General features: G+C 50.3%; 1 protein-coding gene across 2 annotated transcripts in view; it reads left to right on the forward strand.

Moving 5' to 3' along the window:
* The window catches only part of LOC122367465, a 60,860-nt gene that overhangs the window by 24,746 nt on the left and 20,159 nt on the right, over positions 1–15,955 (forward strand). For both annotated transcript variants that reach the window (XM_043340560.1, XM_043340559.1), the window contains exons 3-4: positions 8,127–8,311; positions 8,716–8,910. In XM_043340560.1, the coding sequence (XP_043196495.1) occupies positions 8,127–8,311; positions 8,716–8,910 (380 nt within the window). The remainder of the gene's footprint in view (positions 1–8,126; positions 8,312–8,715; positions 8,911–15,955) is intronic.

Below are 15,955 nucleotides of genomic sequence, written 5' to 3' on the forward strand. Positions count from 1 at the left end.
CTTACAGTTTTCTGTTTCACAACAGGTGAAAGCTATATCTAACGTATAAAAACTAAAGACGGCAGATATGTGCAGTTGCGCTCGATCATGTTCATGGTTATAGGCACTGGCAGTGAGTGTCTTCGTTGTCTACCGCGACTATCGCTGCTATCAGTTCTCTATATCGATGTGATGGAGTGGATGGGGGCAGTGGCGTATCTAGGATTTCTCTCAGGGGGGATCCGCAGTCAAAAGGGCCCTTGACTGACTGGGTTGAAAGGGCCCTTCAGTGGCAAAAGGGCCCTTGTAGCCTGAGTTGAAAGGGCGTTCAACCCGCGTCCCGTGGGGGGGCGAAAGGCCCCCTGTCCTCTTCCGTAGCTATCTCCTAAATGACTGCAGATATCCCCACCAAACTTTCAGGACCTCTACGGGCATCCATTTTACACATTGCGACCAATTTTTTTTTCCAGAGGCTATGATAGGTTGGCCGCAAATGACGTCATGTTCTGCCATTTTCGACCCAAAAAAGGTTTCGCAGGAAGAGCTGTCAGCCCTACAGAGCTGTAGAAACATAAAAATGTTCCGAGATAAAAGGTGTACAATTAACAGGCCTATGTCAAATCTGAGCACAGTTTAGCCCCGCCATGGGTTGGGCCCAGGCTGGAGCGTTGACCCTAGGTCAAATCTGAGCACAAATTACAGAAAGAGTGTCAAAAGAGTTTTGTTTGTTTTGTTGGGCTATGCCCTTTCGGTCTGACCAGACCATTTCAGGGCCGGAAGGATGATAGGAATTGAGGGAGACATTGGTCTGGGCGGGCACCTTGGTGAGTCACCGGGGCTGAGCCTGTCCAACAGGACAGGCCGACCAGCCCCCCAAGTGCTCACTGCTCCCGGTTACGAGTGTGCTTCCTTAGGAGCTTCAGTGCGCTCCAATGGGAGCCGCCCGCATGGTATAAAGTTGCCCGTCCAGGTCCAGCCTGGATCATGGGTTGCGGCATGGAGGAGAAGGATTTGAATGTCCTGAGGATGGAAACGGCGAAACGGGTGTTAACCAGCGCCGGGCCGGGGGGGAGGGGTGTTTGAACACCCCCCGCGGTTTTTCGCTAATATCTCAAAAACGGCGGCGACCTGTTTGTGCATTATTTCCGCACATGTTGTGAAAATTTCAGACCCAGGTCGCCTTAGGTCAGGTCACCAGGTCACGCCAAGTGACCTCACCTCAGAAAAAAATAAGAATGCTCGTCATAGCTACACCGATTGATCGATTGCCTTGAAACTTTCAGCGATTGATAAGAGCAACATTATCTATAAAATGTTTATCTCGGAATTTTGATATCGGTGACCTAAGGTCAGGTCAATATCGCGGCCTCTCCATTACCAATCAGTCAATGGGAGAAAATTGAAAAGCGTCTGTTTTGCACGAACGCTATTCTAGACACTCTCTAACATCGAAATGTAAGTAAAATTGGCACACTGAATCGGAAAATGGCAACTGTAACCCCTCGTTATGTCCCCGAGGTCATCTCAGGTCACGAACAGAATCTAACAGTTTTTCGCCACTGAAAACGCCTTAGATGTGTTCGACTCGACGTTGCGGATCGACTGATATGCAACATGACATTTTCCGGTCAGGTCATGACCTTGACCTGAGGTCAAATTTTCAAGTTGACCTTTCAAGGTCCAATTATAGTTCATTCGACGCGTCTCGACGAGAGGAACACGATGCTGGCAAAATTAATGTCATGACTCTTTTTGAGTCAAAAGTTTTTCGAAAAACGCTTTGCCGAAAAAACGCTGTTCGTAAAAACGGCTATTTTTGGAGTTTTTGCCCTCTGGAGGCTAAACCGTTGACCTGAGGTCAAATCTGAGAACATTAATCGGAAAGGTCTGTAAAAGGGCTATTGAATGCTCTTTTCTCTGGCGCTGTAGCTCTATCGGTTCCCCCGAGATAGTCGTTGGCAGTTTCCAAAATGTTGAAATAGTCAACATTTTACCTTTGGTGACCCTTGGTGACCTGACCTTTGACCTGACCCAAAAATGACCTTAGTGTTTTCGTCCTTATTTTGGACGTTCTTTCGATTGCCGCTTTTCGCGTGTCGCTACGTGGCCCAGGAGCCGAGTTAGAATGGGGGGGGGGGTGTTCAGACACACCCCCCTTCCGGCCCGTCGCGGAATCTCAGAGCACCGGCCCGGCGCGGGTTAAAAGAGCTATTAAGTACGCTTTTCCCCGGCACGGCATTCATTTCCGAGTGATGCGGTGGCTTGTTGAAAATTGTCGAAATTGGACCAGAAAGTTGGCGAAATTTAGCCTTGGATGACCTATGTGAACTGACCTTTGACCTAATCTAAAAAGTGACCAGAGTAATTTCGTCATTACTGTTTGCGTCCTTTGGAACGCTGCCTTTGGCGTGCTGGTACGTGGCTCAGAAGCCGAGTTAGAAGCAGGGGTGTGGAGCCGGAGCTGGAGCCGGAGCCGTCCAAAAAGGCGGCGACTCCGGCTGCTTTTTTGAAGAGGAAAAAATTATTGACCTACATAGTTCGGTTTGACAGTACAAGGCAGTAAAACATGTGGTATTCAAAATATCCTTGTTATGCAGATACAGAAGCAACGTGAACCAATCCTTCATCTTTTCTCTTCCACCCGTATTTAATTGTATAGAGGATGTACTGAGTATTGGAGCCGGAGCCGCCGGAGCTGGACCATTTTACTCGGAGCCGGAGCCGCAGCCGAATCAGATTTTTTCTCCAGCGCTGGAGCCGGAGACGTCTGAAATTTCCACGGCTCCGCATCCCTGGTTAGAAGGACCCTGGCCGGCCGAGTGGGAGGGTGGGTGCCACCACATCGTTTTTTTTTTTTGCGACAGCTCGGAACACGTCGGCAACAGAGAGCCAAAACTGGGCATAGGTACCTGACCTTTGATGCAAACCGGGCCTTGTGACACCTGCATTTTCAAGGAGGGCCTCTGGTCGTCTTAACCCTATTAGTGGCAGGCTCCTGGTATACCCCTATTAGTGGCAGGGGGGGGGGCTGTTTACGACCCCCCCTTGATATCTCGAGATCTAACGGGCCGATTTTCAAAATTCAAACGGCATTCGATTTCGCTCAACGTGATCTACATTTCTAAAAAATAAAAATTAAAAAATGTCAACAGGGGGGGTAGAGGGGGGTAAAAACGGGCAAATTGCAGATACATTTTAGACTGTTTATCACGGCCAGGTTTCTGAACCAATCCTAACGCAACTTTTGCCGATCGATAGAGAATGAACCAGGAATTCACATGGATCCTAAAAATATGCATTTTCAAAAATCATAGGCGGATACAGATCATTGAGATTGGAGGTACACAAAAAGTATAGTAAATAAGGTTTTTGTTGGTACTGTTTCTAAAAAGGGTGGTAATGGTCTTGTTATGTTACAATTTTCTTATGAGAGAACGACTACAATTGTATTGGTCATGCATAGGCGGTGTCAGGGCACCTATGTTGGGAGGTAAAACATAACCCCCCTTTTTGGACGCCTGGATCCGCCTATTATAGCAAAAACGTGTCAAAAGAGGATGCACAATAACTGTATATGTTATCACATGATACCTTTCATTCACTGTTCGTAAAACTGGTGCAGCATCGTGATCTTCGCCCAAATGACTCGCTTCACGAATAGGACCCCCAATTCCCAGTGCTCTGGAGCCGCCCCTGGCAAAGTTATGAACTTGAAATTTTCAGGGAATAAGCCCAATTTAGTTTTAGGAAAAGTCAGAAAATTTCAGCATCGTAGCTTCAGCGGTTTCGGAGATATTCCCGAAAAACCTGAGGGGTGGATAAAAACAACCCTCCCCCCTGCCACTAATAGGGTTAAGGACCCTCTGTTACCCTCAGAGGGACCCTCTGATGGCCTCTGCAGACCATCACTGGCCTCAAAGGGCACTCTAGTGGCCTCCATGGACCTTCTGGGTACCTGAAATTGCCCTTTGTTTTCTCTCCAGGGGCCCTTGTTTACCTCAAAAGGTCCTCTTTTACTTCAGATGGCCGTATGTTTGTCTAATACATGAGGCCCCTGGTGGCCTGAGAGACCCTGTTTGTGTCCCAAAGGGCCCTTTGTTGACCTCTTAAGGCCCCTAGTTGGCCTAAAAAGTCCTCTGATTGTCCTAAAGGGCCCTCTGTTCCCCTCAGAGGGCCAGTCTTTACCTCAGAGTGCCTGCTGACCTCATAGAGCCCATAGTGGCCTGACATAGCCTTCATATCACCTCAGAGGGCCCTCTGGTGTAAGGCTCAAGTGACCTTCTCAGAGGGCTCCGGCTGCCCTGTGACTGACAATTGTCCACTCTTATCCCCCTTTTGGGTGACCTATTTCCCCCTCTGACACCCAAGCCAAAATACAATTTTGGGACACTGACTCCGAGGGCCAGTTGATTTTCAGACGGCCCTCTTTGAAGTGGATGTGAGGACCCGCTATTCGCCTCAGAGGGCCCTCTGGTGGCTTCAGACTTCAGAGGACCCTATTTTGGTATCAGCGGGCGCCTCTCTGTGGCATCAGAGGGCCCTCAGAGGCCTCAAATGGCCCTATTACATCTCAGAGAGCTGTCTTTGAACTCAGAGGGATCTTTTTTACTTCTTTGTGGTGTCTAAGGGGGCCCTCTGGCCTTTGTTCGCCTCAAGGGGCCTCAAGGGGTCCTCCGATGACTTCCAAGGACCCTCTTTGATCTCAGAGGGCCTGATGACCTCATAGGGCTCATGGTGGTCTGACATAGCATCATATCACCTCAGAAGGCCCTCCAGTGACCTGAGAGGGCACTTTGTGGCCTTTGAAGGCCCTCCATTCGCCTTAGAGGGCCCTCTTTGATCTCTTTGACCTCTTCGATCTCAGAGGGCCCTCTTTGAGGTGGCTGTGAGGGCCCTTTGTTCACCTCAGAGGGCCCTCTGGTGACCTCCAGGGACCATCTTTGATCTAAGAGGGCCGTCTGGTGGCCTCATAGGGTACCTTGTGGCCTCATAGGGTACCTTGTGGCCTGAAATTGACCCTCGTACCTCAGAGGCCCTTCTGTTCGTCTTAACAGGCCTCTGCTGGTCTTAGCGGACCCTTTGTGTGCCTGGGAGGGCCCCTGAGTACCTGAGAGGGCCCACTGTGTGTTTGAGAGGTCCCTCTGTGTGCCTGAAAGGGCCCTCTGTGTAGTTTACCTGAGAGGGCCCTCTGTGTGCCTGAGGGGGCCCTATGTGTACCTGAGAGAGTCCTCTGTGTGGCTGAGAGGGCCCTCTGTGTGTCTCAGAGGACCATATGTGTACCTGAGAGGGCCCTCTGTGTGTCTGAGAGGGCCCTTTGTGTGTCTCAGAGGGCCTTTGTGTGCCTGAGAGGGCCTCCTGTGTGCCTGAGAGGACCCTCTGTGTGTTTGAGAGGGCCCTCTGTGTGCCTGAAAGGGCTCTCTGTGTAGCTGAGAGGGCCCTCCGTGTGTTTTAGAGGGCCCTCTGTGTGCCTGAAAGGGCCCTCTGTTTGTCTGAGAGGGCCCTCTGTTTGCCTGAGAGGCCCTCTGTGTGCCTGAGGGGGCCCTATGTGTGCCTGAGAGGGCCCTCTGTGAGCCTGAGAGGGCCCTCTGTGTACCTGAGAGGGCCCTCTGTGTGTCTCAGAGGACCATATGTGTACCTGAGAGGGCCCTCTGTGTGCCTGAGGGGGCCCTATGTGTGCCTGAGAGGGCCCTCTGAGTGCTTGAGAGGGCCCTCTGAGTGCCTGAGAGGGCCCTCTGAGTGTCTGAGAGAGCCATCTGAGTGCCTGAGAGGGCCATCTGGGCTCTGGCCCCCGTTCGTCTCAGAGGGTCCTTTTATTCGCCCCTTCAGAGGGCTCTCTGTTTGCCTCAAAGGGCCCTCTGTTTGCCTAAAACGACCCCCTTTTCGCCTCAGAGGGCCCTTTGGTGACCACAGGGGGCTCTATTGTTGCATTGTAGGGCCCTCTGTTGCCTCCGAGGGCCCTTTTTTATCTCAGAGGGCCCTCTTTGAGCTCAGAGGGCTCTTTTCGACCTCTTCGAGATGTCTGAGAGGGCCCTCGGGCCTGAGAGGGCCCTCTGAGTGCTTGAGAGGGCCCTCTGAGAGCCTGAGAGGGCCCTCTGTGTGCCTGAGAAGGTCCTGTTCGTTGTAAAGGGCCCTTAATTTACTCTACAAGGTCCCTCGTTGGCCTAAAGGGGTCCTCTGATAGTCCTAAAAGGGTCCCTAAAAATGTAATTGATACTTTTCATTATGTAAAAAAAAAAATGTAAGTGGTGAAAAGGGCCCTCAAAGTGTTTTTATTTTTTTTTCGAGTAAAAAAAAATTCGTTTTTGCTCCAGGGGGGATCCTAGGACCCCCAGGGTCCCCCCTTGGATACGCCACTGGATGGGGGTGCGCCTGCTACCGTTGCTTCGATAAGGACGGCACTTCGACCGAGCACTATAGGAATGAGGGAAGATCTTCTGATGAGCGAGGTGCAGTTATCATGGAAGGGGCTTAACCCGCGCCCTGGTGGGGTCTGTTTATAACGCGACCTGGTGGGGGGGGCTATTTTTTGCCCCCCCCCTCGTATCTCCGAAACTACTGGACGGATCCGCAAAATTCAAACGGCGTTCGAAAGGCCTGTCAAATTTGTCGAAGGAAACCAAATTTCATTGACCTCGGGGTCACCGATGACGTCACAGGTCAGGTCAAAGATGAAATGTTTCACCGTTCACGGGTCTTCTAGGGAATGCGCTATAACACCGAGGAAAACGCATTTTGTCGAGAATCAGCGATAGGGCGTCAGTTGCCTAGTAGATATGTTGCTATTAGAGGTCACTGACAATACCAGGTCAGGTCACAGGTCAGGTCACTAAGGGTCACAGGTCAGGTCACATGAGCCCAACTTTATAAAGGTTATGTGATGCATGTTTCATGGCCAATTTTTTTCATTTCCAACTCAATGGTGCTGGTTACAAGACTATCAGGTACGGCTTTGGTCACTTTCTGGTCAAGTTCAGGTCAAGGTCAGGTCAAGGTCAGGCCAAAAAAGGTCAAATTTTAAAGTTGATAGTTTTGCATAAAATGGGTATTGATTCGATGCAGCTCGTCACGGGGAGTCTAATGGTGGTCTTTGTTTTGCGCTACGGGGTCTAGAATTGCTAAAAATTGAGTTTGAAAATTTGAGGTCATCAATTTTGAACAGTTTTTTTTCGCTATAACTTCGCCAAAAAAAGAGGTATCAATCTCAAATTTGGTATGTGGATGGAAGGCGGTAAGGACTATCACATATATTCCGTTTTTTGCGAAATTCAAAAAACTTTTTGGATTTTTCGATTATTATATCAAAAAACATTATTTTTTTTATTTTTGGGGGTCAAAATTCAAAAATTTCAAAAATCCGAGAGTGCAGTTTTGTAGCCCTGTTGATTCTACAGCTTTTATGTCCTTGTGATTTTTCTGTATTTGCAAAGCTATAGGCCTGACAGCTCTTCCCGCGAAACCCTTTTTTGGGTCGAAAACGGCAGAACATGACGTCACTCTGACGTCATTTCCGGCCAACCTATCATAGGCTTTGGAAAAAATTTTGGTCACAATGTGTAAAATTGATGTCCGGGAGGGTACTGAAAGTTTGTGACGATCGGCGCAGCGGTTCTGGAGATATCTCGAAAAGTCTGGAGGGGGGGGGGGCAAAAAATAGCCCCCCCACCAGGTCGCGGGTTAACATTTTTGATTTTATGCTTGTTGAAGATGCCTGTGCATTGTTCACTCATTACATAATATTCTTATGCAACTTAGGTATATTCGTTATAAGTGTGTCGAAATAACTGAACTCTCGCACAGCTTGTCTTATCTAAAACAATAATTTTTTGCATTATTCCAATAAGCGAGATAAAAGACCATCCTTGTATGTACGGCCCTCCAGCAAAAGAGTGGTTGGTTAGCTTCATGTGCTTTTGGTGTAATAACTTTGAATGACAGAGACACTCCTGTAAAATGACTCAATAGAAATGAGAAGAGGGCTCGTGCATGCACTTCGGCAATGGTTTTCAACAGCCATTAGACGCATTCATCAATGCAGATCGCTTATTGTGATGTTGGCAACCAACTACTAAATGCCTGGAGGGTCGTACATGTGCTCACACTGCTGGTCTGATGTACGTTTCTAAACTTGCTTCATTTCTCTCACGCAGAAATTCCGTACGTTCCCGATCTACAGCAACCTCAACTTCTACCGCATGAACAGATCATGATCGAGGACATCCGAGCCAACTATCTGAAGCCGCCCTCCTACGAGCCTTACAACCTGCAGGAGAATCTGAAGAAGGACCCCTCGAGAGGACAGACCAAAGTGATCCTGGAGGCACTCAAGAACATGGTACGGGAGTATTTGGGACGGGCGAGGATAATTGTGGGGGAAACCACAGGGTTAAGTTCAAGAAAATCCATGGAGCCACAACGCGCTGAGAATGGATGGTGAATAGTGACCCATAAGAAGGTCAAACGAGACGCAGAATAAATATATTCTTTGTATTTTTCCTAATTACGAATAATGTAAAACAAAATGACTTGCTATTAATAGCTATAAAAAATCATATAACTGTGAGATGCAACATTTTTAATTATCCAGCTTAAGTCACCGAGTCCAAATGAAATAATTCAGCAGTAGGTAACCTCGCAATTATCATCATTCAACCCTTCGCAACTTCACACACGCCACCCATCTCCTACCATGCATACTCTGGCTATGATTCAACTCTTCCCTCCCCTCTCGTTCTTCAGCGGAACGGCTTTTTCGTCGAATGCGGGGCGTTGGACGGTGAGACTCGCTCCAACACCCTGTTCATGGAGAGGTTCCTCGGCTGGACGGGTCTGCTGGTCGAGGCCGATCCCAGCAACTTCCGCAAGGTCCTCAGCAAGAAGCGCAACGCCTGGAGCGTCAACGTGTGCCTCAACAGCAGGAACGTCAAGAGTCAGGTGGGTGGAGGAATAATTGCTGGGGATTGAGACGTGGAAGAGAGGGATTATAGAAAGAGGTAAATAGGGAGTTATACAGGGTTGGGCAGATAAATTGGGACAAAATACATATTTGCATTCAGAACGCCGTAGCTTAGAAATTTGTAAACGTAGGCATTTCAAATTTTGATCACATATTGTCACACCAATTTCACACATTTATCACCAAATATGGTCACCGTGGTCCACCTGCATCAGTCCTTATCGGTGCCTGGACTGGCCGCACGCGCGGCGAGATCTCCCGTCTGAAATGGCTCGTAATTGTAGCCAACTGGCACTGCTGAGGCTCGCCACAGTCACATGGGGACGTTCGTTAGACTCACCCGCAAAAACGCCCCAGCAACCAGAACTTGTGTGGGCTGAGGTTTAATGAGGAAGGGGGCATTTTCCCTTGGGTACAAATTGCGGGATCCTCCGTTTCAGGAGATTTTGTATTTAATTTACTGTATGCCGGGGAGCTGACTCTTCGAAGAGCATCACTCCATGCAGAATGTTGCCTTCTTCCATCTTGTTGATTCGAACTGCCGGAATAATGGTTAGGTACGCTGTAATGGCGAACCCCCTCCCGATTCCGTAAAATAAGGGGGCCCCACGTGGCCGTCAGAAGTCACCGAGTGGAATGCCATCACCGAGCTCTGCTGCATGCTTTTTGGAACTAAGATCACGTCTTCTGGGCTGGTTGCGATGTTTCATGGTGTTTGCGGTTGTTCATATGTTCGGTTATGGGGATACCATCGTCGAAAAAGACCTGCACGTGCTTGCTCGCTTCTCCAAGCCCTTCAAGAGGAAACGATCTTTTTAACGTCACAGCTGCTTCAACATCTATGATAACAGGTTGATATGCATCAATGCATAAGAGTACATGTTTGAGGTGCTGGTATATCGCTTTCTCATGGCGCGGCTACCTTCGTTGTAAGCTCGCGCCACTGTTTTCGCGAGGATCCTCTGATTTAACTGAATTTTGCCTTTTAGCCCCCCTGGAAAACCGGGGGAGCGGCCGGTGTCAATGCAATAAGTATGTAAGGATAATTCAACATCTTCTCTTCCTCCAACGTTTACGTCTGTTCGATACACACTACTTTCAGCCATTTGATGGAGCATAATTAGAGTATTGGCATGCATGTGGGCGCGGACTAAGTTGATAGTGACTTGCTTAAGCCCACGTTCTGTGACCAGCCGACTCAAAATTACAACGCAACCTGCATAGCATGGAAAAGTATTCATTAGCCTATATTCATGTTCAAAAATTATCTTAATCACTCAAAAAATTGTCGTTTTAGAGGAAGTTGAAATTTGTCCCAATTTATCTGCCCACCCCTGTATAGGCAAAGATTGGGGAAATAAATAGGAAGATAAATAGGGAGCAGAGAAAATGTTTGGAGGATAAGAGTGAGGACGATAAGGGGAGGAGTGGAATGGAAAGTGGAGAAGAGGAATGGAAGGTACGGAAGAAATTAAGAGAGAATAAGCGACCAATATGAGCTTTTGGCTTTGTCTCACGGTAGCCTGAGTGCTGAGACGCACACTTTTCGGCATTTAGACATCTGTGATCTCAGCTTTGTCCCTAGATATTCTGACATCCGAGCCTTAGGTACTCTGCTCAGCTTCACGCAGCAGTGCATTCTGAGACACACTTTATGCAACAAGCAACAACAAGCTGCAACTCGCCACCTGCTACGAACTCTGAGGTTATAGATACATAAGCTACTTAGGTGTGCTTCGTCCGGGAACGTTATCGGTGACTGTGATGTCGCTAGATGAAAAATCACCGTCAGCGTTTCGCATCAGCTAGACAGCTACACAAGTGCGCAACTTGAAATCACGATCAGTCCACTTGTGCAATGTGCATCATAGGTGCCGACTCAGCGTGGGCGACGCCAATGACGCAGACGGCTTAACCCTCGCCGGCCGAGGGGGGGGGGGGGGGCGGGTGCCGCCCCCCCCATAGGTTTTTTCGCGATAGCTCCGAACACGCTGGCGATAGAGAGCTGAAACTTAACATTCCTGACCGTTGATTCAAGCCGGATCTTTTGACACCAACCGCATTTTCGGGTCAGGTCAGGTCACTGACCTGTGACGTCATAAGCGAACTTCTGCACGGTCTTCAGATGTCGCAACTTCGCAACGCCCTCACTGCCGGAGTAGATTTCACAGGAAAATGAAACTTGCAGGATCTAATATCCATTACTAGTCTCACAACTTGTATATCTCGGATTTTTCGTAAAGGTCATATGAGGTCAGGTCATTTTCGTGACCTCACCTTTATAAGTCAATGGGGAAAAATGAAAACTGCTATTCTGGCGCCGGGAACGATATCCAACTATCTCAAGCACACAGAACCGTGATTTGGTGCACTCCTTGCAAGATAAGATGCGTCACTTTTGCAATGTTGACCTTGCGTCAAATTGAGCTAGCGAGTCGGGAAAGCCACCAATGAACTCAGGAAGACCTGCCGAATCGAATGACATGCGACATGACCTACTTCGACCGATTTCGTGACCTGGGGGTGCTGACCTGACCGTGACCTGAGGTCAACACCCGAAGTTGACCTCACCCAAATAAAAAGTTTATCATTCGACGCGCCTGCGCGAGGCGAACACGATGCTGCCAAAATCGCGGCTCTGCGACCGTTTTTTGCGAAGTTATTCACCAAAAACGAAACCGTACCTTGGTGCACTTGACCTGACCTCAGAGGTCACCGGTTGACCTAGGACCTTAAAATCGGGTATCAATCTTTCAATCGGGTATTCGCCGGTCCCGTAGCTCAGTTGGTAGAGCGTTGGACTCCGCGTGGTGAGAGCACGCGTTCCCGGTTATAACAGTCCGGGTTCGAAGCGCGACGGGCGCTCGACATTTATGGGCCTCCTGACAGGTATGGTTGCGGTTGGTGGCAGGCCGTAGCCAGGCGAAGTCAGTGAGGGGACCGGCCGTGCGCGGCTATGTGCGCACGTTAAACTTTGGACTCTGAATTCTGCCATAGCACTGGAATTGCGCGATCGGAGGGTAGAGGGCAGGGTCACCGCAACAAGCTTCGCTTAGCGGTGGCTCTGTCCTTGTGAGTCCTTCTTATCAAAAGGTTCGGACTAAATTTATAAAAAAATATCTGCGTCTCGTAACGGCGCACCAGGGGTGTCGATTTTTCAAAATGGTTGGGGGTGCTCAACCGCTGCACCGGGTGACAGATTGCAGCTTTGCCATGCGGCACAACCGTACAAGGCGGGGTTGGTTATCACCATAAGGTACTGATAATGCCGGGATTTCTATATACTAACATTTCCCAAGGGCAGAACGTTCTTCTTGCAAATCATTCTGCTCGTCCTAGTACTTGGCTACCTGATTACATAAACATCTTTCCGAAAAAAATATATTTGCCGGCAGCATGGCAGCAGCCCCGACACCTCTGTAATAAGGTGACAAACCAATGACGGTGATTAGCACCGGTGCAGCAGCCGCTGCGGTCCGCAGGGGCGGACATTGCGCGGAGGCAACGGTAGCTACGAGGCTCTGGCGGTAATCAGACGATCCCAATATCGATGAAAAATGACAGGTGATCGCATTTGGATATTTACGGGTTTACGATTTTCCCCAGTGGCGTAGCCAGGTGGGCCGTGAAGCACGTGCCCGGCGCCAATTGGCCGCTAAGGGTCAATGCTGGCCATATTTGGACATAGAAGGGATCCACGGGGCTCGTAAAAACCCCTCATGGGCCCACAAGTACCAACACTAAGATCTCCACAAGGGCCCCAAGCCAGTCTCTGAGGGCCACTTGGCGGCCTCTGAGGGCCCCTTACCGGCTTCGGAGGGCCACATGTCGGACTATGGGGGTCTTAACCGGCCTATTCCCAGCCAGCAAATTTGGTCCTGGCCGTAGCTGGTCTTACTCTGGCTAGCTCTGGCATTTGCTCCGGCTAAAGTACGGGCAAGGTCTGGGGCTCTACTGGAGCTGACACACGATACCGGAGCTCGCCCGCATCACAGCCGGACTTATGCCGCATCAGCCGTGCCGTACCTCCACCGTACTTCAGCAACAGTAAGCCAGAGCAGCTATGAGGTGCAGCCGGACCTGGTCGTAGGGAGCCGGACTTGAGCCATGGCAGGGAGTCTGACTGACTTGAGCCAGACTTGGCGGTTCGGAACCATAACAACCCGGGAGCGCTACGGCATATACTGGCTAGCCGGAATAGAGCCGTATCGACCCAAACCCCGGATCTGACGGCGATACCCTCGTCAGTTACCAGCGACCCTGACGGTCCCACACAGGTGACTCGGAGGGTCACAGCGGCGTCTGAGAGCACCATGTTCGGTCTCTGAGAACCCCACAAGGCTCCTGAAGGCACCGGTGACCTCTTGATATCTTCTTGTCGGCCTATGAAGGGTCCGTTCCGTAACAGCAGTTCTGAGGGCCACACGCGCGCCTGTGATGGCCCTAAACCAGTGTCTCTGAGAGCCCCCACAACGGCGCCTGTGAGGGCCATCACCGGCAACTGTGGAGCACCTACACCGGCGCCTCCGAGGGCCATACATTGCCATATCTGAGGGCCCCGCACTAGTGCCTCTTAACCCTATTCCTGGCGGGCTCCGCCGGGACAAGAAACTGGCGGGGGGGGGCCGATTCGGCCCCCCCCTGAGATCTCGAGAACGAAGCAAGCTAGCGACAAGCGGTAAACGGCATCGGATACGCACGGCCAAGATCTACAATTTTTACTAAGGTCATTTTCAGGTCAGGTCAAAGATGACGTCACAGGGGTCGAAAAAGTCAAAATGGCGGCACTAGATATGGAGAGAGTTTTTCTCGAATAACTTTCGAATTAGTCAAGATAGGAACAAACTAAGGGCATCATCGTGATCCTCTCGTCAATCCGCATCGAATGATATATATGTTGACCTCGAAAGGTCAAGGTCAAAGGTTGACCTCAGGTCACGTGACCTCGAGGTCATCATGTATTTCATTCGATGCGTCTTGACGAGCTGAACACAATGAGACCATCCACGCGTCTGTATCTTGTTCCTGTACGGAGTTATTGGCCAAAAACCTTTGGTGACCTTTGATGACGTCACATGACCTCACAGCTGCCCAACAGCAAAACAGACCTCAAGGTAGTGAAGGTTGATCGTATATGAAGTCATGTATGGTATATGGGGCCATTCCGACCCGTTTTAGTGGTAAAAACAGGGAGTTGATTTTTCCCCCATTGACTTATAATGGGGAGGTCGCGAAATTGACCTGACCTTAGGTCACCGATATCAAAATTCCGAGATATACAAATTGCACATACCGGTACCCTAACTAAACCCTGAAGAGAAGAAATTGATCGGTCAAAAACTCTAGCTCTGGCGTGATTGCAAACTTTTCTGAGGTAGCGTCAGCAAACCGCCTCTGGTGACCTGACCTGAGGTCAGATCAACTCAAAATTTTCAGACATGTTGCGTAGAAGCCTTTTAGGAAAAGTCAGAAAATTTGAGCTTCCTAGCTCAACGCGTTTGGGAGATATAACCAAAAAACCTCAGGGGGGGGCTCCTGAGGCACCCCCCCCCGCCAGGAATAGGGTTAAGGCCCTATATCGGCGGCTCTGAGGGCCCAACACCGTCGCTTCTGAAGGCCCCACAAGCAGGGATGCGGAGCCGGAGCCGGAGCCGGAGCTGGAGCCGGAGCCGCCGGAGCCGGTATATTTTGCCCGGAGCCGGATCCGGAGCCGGAGCCGTGAAACAACACAGCCCGGAGCCGGAGCCGGAGCCGGAGCCGTCAAAAAAGGGGCGACTCCGGCTCCGAGGAAAAAAATATTGACCTAACTCGGTTTGACAGTACAAAGCAGTAAAACATGTGGTATTCCAAATATCCTTGTTATGCAAATACAGAAACAACGTGTGCCAATCCAATCGCCTTTTTTCTTCCACCCGTATTTAATTAATCGCATAGGGAATGTACTGAGTAGAAGCCGGAGCCGGAGCCGGAGCCGCCGGAGCCGGACCATTTTACTCGGAGCCGGAGCCGGAGCCGGAGCCGTATTGACATTTCACCCGGAGCCGGAGCCGGAGCTGGAGCGATTTTTTCTCCGGAGCCGGAGCCGGAGCCGTCTGAAATTTCCACGGCTCCGCATCCCTGCCCACAAGTGCACATATGACGGCCACCCACCGGTGACATTTGAAGGCCCCACACCGGCGACTCTGAGGGCCCCATCGGCGTCTGAGTCCGTGCCGGTCTCTAAAGACGACTCCACAGGGTTTCTGAAGGTACCACCGGCATCTGATGGCCCTTTGCCGGCCTCTGAGGGCCCGTCGCCGGTATCTGGAGCCCCCTGCCGGCTTGTAAAGGGTACGCGTTATCGGAGGGCTGTTCACGGGCCCTATGTGCGGTCGGACCGCACACAGCCTCGAAGCTCCGCCCACTGCGTCCCTACGTCAGCCTTCCGTCACCGCACACAGCGATCGCTGTGGCCGGTCGGGACTGGCCACAGCGGACCGTCCACCGCACGCAGCCGTGACGTCAGAACCGCCTACCCATCCCCTACCCCCACGCCTGCTGGACGCACCGCACACACCGCACGCAGCAGTGTGCGGTGCCCGTGAACACCCCTCAGCTCTAAGGGTCAGACACTCGTGTACGACGGACCCACACCAGTGTCTCTGCAGTCCTCAGCTTAACCCGCGCGGGGCTGGGGGGGGGGTAAATTTTACCCCCCCTCGCGAATTTTTGCGATATCTCAAAAACGGCGGCGCGCAGCGCCGCCAAACTTTCAGTACCTTTTCTTACATCAATTTGACACCTTCCCTGAAAATCTGAGCGAAATCCGTCGGAAAATGTTTGAGAAATTGACGTTTTAGTGACGTCATGTTCGCCATTTTCGCCTCAAAAACGGCAAAAGTTCAAACGCCGCTAACATCTTCATTTTTAAAGTAATCAAGACGTAACAAAAAAGGTTATACGTAATTTTACTTTGTCTATCAAATGGCTATCTCGGTTTTTTGAAAATTTTGGATTTTGGCCTAAATTTTTTCAAAAAACTGA

This window comes from Amphibalanus amphitrite, unplaced genomic scaffold (genome assembly GCF_019059575.1).
Source record: "Amphibalanus amphitrite isolate SeventyFive unplaced genomic scaffold, NRLGWU_Aamphi_draft 000871F_arrow, whole genome shotgun sequence".
In the NCBI taxonomy this organism is placed as follows: domain Eukaryota; kingdom Metazoa; phylum Arthropoda; class Thecostraca; order Balanomorpha; family Balanidae; genus Amphibalanus; species Amphibalanus amphitrite.